A 6,000-nucleotide genomic window follows, 5' to 3' on the forward strand; every position below is an offset into this window, starting at 1 on the left:
CTGCCGGGCAGGAGCACGTCTCCAGAACTGCCGCTCAATGGGGGGGGGGGGGGGGTTGTCTTTGTGGCTGACCGCCCGACAAGACAGCGCCCCTTCCTGCTGCATGACCCAGCTTAACGACAACAACGGGGATTTACAAGGAGGTCCAAGACTGATGTCGGCGTGGTGGGGGGGGGGTGGGGGTTCGTTTCAGGAGGAAGAGACACCTGAGCACCGCCCACCCCCACCCCAGGTAGAGTGATGACCTCTCTAGCCCAGATGTATAGTTGACAAGGCAGAACAGGCCCTGCGGGCAAAAGCCTCTGGGTCAACTTTAACACAATAATAGTCTCGTTAATTACGACAGGGTCCCCAGACCTGGTCTTCAGTCAGCTAGATTGCACCCCCCCCCCCCATCTGTCAGGGGAAAACATCAGGGCACCCAGATGTACAGCAGAGCATGGAGACATCATCCCTCAATAAACATCTCTGGTATATGGGAGAGGGATTTTTTTGTGGGGGGGGGGGATACCATTGGTCAGTCCTCTAGGCAGCAGATTGGGTAGGGGGATCTTACAATAAGAATATGACCCCCTCACTGGGTTAGTTCAGGGTGTATAGCTCTCTTGTAATGACATGTAAGGAAACAGACGAAAAAGGCTGCGTTGCTCAGCTAAGTTACTGTCATTTATTTACTCAATGCAATTGAGAAAAGAGGGTCAGCCGGTCCCTGGAGTAATTAAGGTTAGGGGCCCTGGTCGGGGGGGCAGCGGTGACATCACTCTGCCGACCTGAAGCAGGCAGACGCCGGGCCGGGCCGAACAGCGGCGGGGACACACCCTGGGCCCTCCGCGCCAATCGATAGGCGTCAGGGGAGATTTATTGCACCTGCCCATTTGGCTGTTAGGTCAAGTTCTTAACAATAAAGAGGTGGAACATAAATACCCCCAATCCAAGAGCTGGGGGGGGCAGGGGGGTTGAATCAAACAGTATTTAAAGTTAGGAGCTCAAGTGGGTTTAGAAAAAAAACTGAAGGAAGAGGGCCGTTCTTGACAAGAACCACAGCGACAAACAGCTACGTGCCTCATATTCTCACTCAAACGAGCTCCATGTTGAAGACATGACAGGGACTGTGTTTTACTCCACATATTATAAAAAAAATGAGGCCATAAATGGTCATTTAATTAGCTAACCGGTACAATGTGGGGGGGGGGGGGGGGTAGAGAGTGTTTGTGTGTGAGCCTGTGTGTGTATGTGAATGTGTGTGAGTTTTTGTAATTATTACATTGTGGGGACCAGATTTCTCCACAATACGACACTTTGTCAGTGCTCTCAAGGATAACTGCAATTTTTATAGAAATCTGTGAATACAATCAAAAACCGAAAAATGGCAAAAGTCTCGTATCGAATGGAATGAATGGAGTCCCCACACAGATATAGTTACAAACCTGTGTGTGTGTGTGTGTGTGTGTGTGTAAACCTATCCCACCTGGACAAAGGAGCAAACACACTGAAGGGGCAGGTAGGGGCAGATTGAGAAAGACAAAAAAAAAGGTGTCATTAAAGAAAAGTGAGTCTCAGAACTCAAACTGACAAACCAGATCACAGGCAGCGATGACTTGGACACAGACCAGTAGGCCTTTAGGCAGGCTAGCATTAACGTCAGCATTTACAGGCGCGCGCGTGAGCACACGTGTGTGTGTGTGCGCGCGCGAGTGTGTGTGTTTGCGAGGGGGCAATCAAGCCAGGGCGCTCCACACTCAATCCGATCCCCGGTGTTCCCCAGCTGGGCCTTGTGGGAGATGCTCGGCCCAGGGCGAGGGATAATACAGACAGGCCGCTTAATTTACCGCCGCGGCCATCAGTCAGCGAGCCTGACACCTTTAAAAGGCCCCCGATGTAGGAAAACAGTGAGTCTATAATATAAACGCAGGACTGCAGCGGGGGGGGGGGGGTCACACATATTAAGAGGTTGATGAGTTTTCCTGTAGCTTTTGTGGCTTAGGCCCTGGTAGTTACACTGAAGTCCAGGGATATAGGTCTGTATTCAATATTAAAAACACCCATCCTACAGACAACTGTAGATAACTAAAACGTATAGATGATATCAGTCTATCAGTCTACAGAGAAATACTCTATAACACCCATTCATTTTCCACCCCCTTATCCTGGTCAGGAACCTGAGGGGCCTGGAGCTCATCCTACACTGTGATACCCTGGAAGTGGGCAACAGCGCCACCTTCCTACCAGACTAGGTTATCTTATACTTACTCATGCACAAATAGCGAGTGTTTTCATCTACAGATTAGCTACTAAAGTACCACTGGACGACACACTGCAGCGCCGGGGTCGCGGTCACTGCATAAAGGGCTAAAGACAGTCACTGACCTGCTGCTGTCAACAGCCGGCTTGGTGTAGCTGTCCAGTGCACCTTCCCACACGCCGTTGGCCATGGCGTTGCCAATGGCCGTCATCACCATGCTGAGCTCCACGGGCCAGTCGTCCAGGTCCAGCGAGCGCACGCGGGACAGGTGCGTGCCCAGGTTACGGTGGATCCCCGAGCACTCGATGCAAATGAGCGCACCTAGGTTGAGGCTGGCCCAGTCGGGATCTGCGGAAAGGCAAAGGAGGCGGGACGGCCGTCAAAGCTGGCGGCTGATGATTGACAGCTTCACAGCCAATCAGCGTGTGCATCTCCCGGAAGGCGGTGGATTACTCCATGCCGCTCTCGAACGCAGTGTTTGCTACCCATCTGCCCGCATTTGCTCGACTGGGTCTCTCCAGACATAAAAGCTCTGGTAAAAGAAAGGCATGTGGCGCCGTGCGCAGCTACAGGGCAAGTTTACCTGTAAATAAGGACATTTTCACTGCCCTTGAAATGGCTTAATTTGCATCTACGCATAAAGGATATGCTAATTCTCTAACGAGGCCCACAGCGGAGTTTCTCCTCTTCAGTGGGAAGCCCCAGGAAAGCCAGCGGCAGACTGCCAGCGCAGACGCGCGCAAAGCGCACAAAGCGGGTGTGAAATTCGCTGGCCGCGGCCTCGGATGGGGCGTGGAGGGGGGAGATCGGTGCGGAGGACTCTTATTGCGACTGAAGTGCCAGACAAAAGAGCAAAAGCTTCCACAGCTACAAAATAATAATAATAATAATAATTAAATGAAGACCCGCAGTGTTTAGAACAGCGCCACCTACTGGAGGCATCGCAGTCCACGCAGAAGCTGTTCCCTCGCACGTTCCGGATGGACTGGATGGCCACGGCGTCACTCTGGCTGCCAAGGCGTGACTGAAAGCATAGAAAGGTGTCGTTAGGGACTTGGGGGGGGGGGGGGCGCTTTGGGACAAGCAAGGGGGCGGAGGATGTAGAACCAAAGCCCTCCCCAGTGTTCTGACACGGGCTGCGTCCGTATCTTGATGCCTGTCGACTTTAATAAGAGATTCCCACACTGCTATGCGGCTATCTGCATCAGTCATGCATGGGCGGGGGGGGGGGCTCTTCCTGCCTCTTCTATTAACACCCTCCATGATGTGGGACCACCAGTGGATCGAGATGAATGGTTAATGGCAGGCCCAGAGCCAGAGGAGACAGCACTGTGAGGAAAGGGGGACATTATACTGGGCTGCAGGGGAATGAGGAAGACAGACGGAAGGAGCAGGAAGATCCCGAAAAAACATTGTGGGAGCATCTGTGGCTGGTCGAGCCAGGAATGGGGGGGGGGGTTTGGAAAGCAGGTCAGGAGCCCCCCAGAGCCACTGGGGATGCAGCCCCCACTCCAACCCCCCCCTGCCCCAAACCACAGGAAGCTTCTTTTAGTCACGGTGGAAATGGGCCGAAGCGATTAAGACACGTTTTCATCTCGCCGCACGCCCGCCCACACGCGCAGCCGGCGACAATGGGGCCGTCGCTCACGGCGCCGCGGAGAGCGTCCGGTCCACCATGCAACGTGACCCGGCACAGACGCCCCCCCCCCCTCCCTTGCGGCCTGGCCCCAAATCGGACAGCTTCAGCACGGCTGTCAGACCCCTCGGCCATTTTTATACATGAATTAATTAAAAGGGTCACGGGGACGGAATTATGGGAGAGCAGGGTGAGGGGGGATAAAAGGGTGCAGGGCATGTCAGCGCGGCGGAGGATAGGGGGCGCTGTTGCAGGCAGAGAGCTGAGATCATTGGTGAGAAAAATAGGAAGCGGGTCAGAGAGAGAGGAAGAATGAGGGGGGGGCATCAGGGGGCAGGAAGGTAGAAAATAAAATAAATCAGATCCGCTAGACAGAGTTTGCTTGGAACCTCATCATCCTCATTTTATAGACCTTAAAATTTCAGAATGACTTCCAAAGAAAAGACTCATTAGAGACGGCAAAAAGGCGGCCCTACTTTGGTAGCCACGCCCCCAGCATCACAGTGGCCCCGCCCACAGACCTTGTTCTTGCTACTCTCGCAGGACTGCAGGCTGGCGAAGATCTGGCTCTCGATGGCCTGCACCCACAGGTCGCGCTCCTCGTACGTCGACGCCTCAAAGTGCCACATCTGGCCCGTCAGCGACACGATGACGAACTCGAAGGACTCCTCTTGCTCTGCGGCGGACAGATGCACAGAAGGCGTTAGGAGCGCGGCGCTGGTGAGAAGCATCGCCGGGGGACTACGGTGCGCCGTTATACCGAGCTGCGGATGAATCAGCAAATGATACAGGCATTATCAAGGGTAAGATAAAACACAGGAAAACTTTTGAAATGTGCTTGAAAATAATGTGTATATACATTTAAAGGTAACTCTGGAAGGCTGGCAAGCATGATTGAGAATTATGTGTCAATGCTATTGATCTGATAGCTAATGACCAGGAGATCCTGTTAACATATCAATAGCATAACTTACAACTTAAAAACCAGTCCCAGTTCATGGAGGACACATCCTATTGGGAGTCAAACCCCCGATACGAGTCCCAGTTCACAAAGGGCATGACTTACTTCGAGTGGAACACCCAATACGAGTCCCAGTTTTATGAAGGAAACGTCTTATTTGAGTCAAACCACCAACATGAGTCCTAAGATTTTAAGGACATGTCTTACTGCGAGTCAAACCTCCCAATAAGAATCCCAGTTCATGAAGGACACATTTTACTGCGAGCCAAACCTCCTCTTCAAAGTCCCAGTTTACGAAAGACACATATTATTGTGAGTCACATCCCCAAAATGAGTCCCAGTTTTACGAAGGACACGTCTTACTTTAAGTCAAACACCCAACATGAGTCCCAGGTGGACATGTCTTACTATGACTCAAGCAGCTGACCCTTGCCCTCTTCATATTTTTGTATTTTGATCATAATGATTAGGCTTCCTGACTAAATGCCAGCTTCCATAGTGGATGAAGGTACAACATAAGCCCTAAAATAGTCCCCTCCCTCCAGCAGGCGTTGACGTCACACTCTGTCCCGCACAGGACCGGCGCGATCGTGGGGTGACTGATGGCATCCTCCTCGTTTCAGCACATGCTCGATAGTGTAGCAAAATGATTTCTAATTACCTAATTAGAACTATGCAAATAATGGGCTCATTTGCATAATGCTCTACTCCCCCGAGCCGGGGCGTCTCGCGGAGAGGAACTGCTGCCGTGGAGATCGCTATGACGACCCGCCTTCCTGGCCAATCAGATTTCAGGACTCTCCCACTCCTCCAGGTTGTGACCAGGCATGTGAGGTACATGTGAGGTACATATGAGGTACATGTGAGGTAATGCGTTGTGTCGTTATGTGGAGTTTGGGGCACAACAGCATTCTGTTTAGTTTGACTGCTGACATATTCTCAATGAGGGAAAATGACAGCATTTCTCCAAGATCTAAGAATAAATCCTGAACTATAAACATGTAAATAAATATCTGAGCTGGAATTGCCCCCCCCCCCACTAGTCCACCTTGCTGTTGCACTGTAATCACAAGCATTTCCAATATATAGTCGTCACAGCTGTTAATTTTTTGCCATTTTCCGCATTCAGAGGATATGGGCGATCAAACTCGAACATAAACT

The 6,000-nt window shown here is 51.6% G+C and overlaps 1 protein-coding gene across 1 annotated transcript in view; it reads right to left on the reverse strand.

The window, feature by feature from the left end:
* Positions 1–6,000, reverse strand: part of agap3 (ArfGAP with GTPase domain, ankyrin repeat and PH domain 3) — a 47,831-nt gene that overhangs the window by 14,137 nt on the left and 27,694 nt on the right. The window contains 3 exon segments of the mRNA XM_049010244.1: positions 2,368–2,590; positions 3,176–3,266; positions 4,400–4,662. Coding sequence (XP_048866201.1) covers positions 2,368–2,590; positions 3,176–3,266; positions 4,400–4,662 — 577 coding nt within the window.

This window comes from Brienomyrus brachyistius, chromosome 4 (assembly GCF_023856365.1).
Source record: "Brienomyrus brachyistius isolate T26 chromosome 4, BBRACH_0.4, whole genome shotgun sequence".
Lineage (NCBI taxonomy): Eukaryota > Metazoa > Chordata > Actinopteri > Osteoglossiformes > Mormyridae > Brienomyrus > Brienomyrus brachyistius.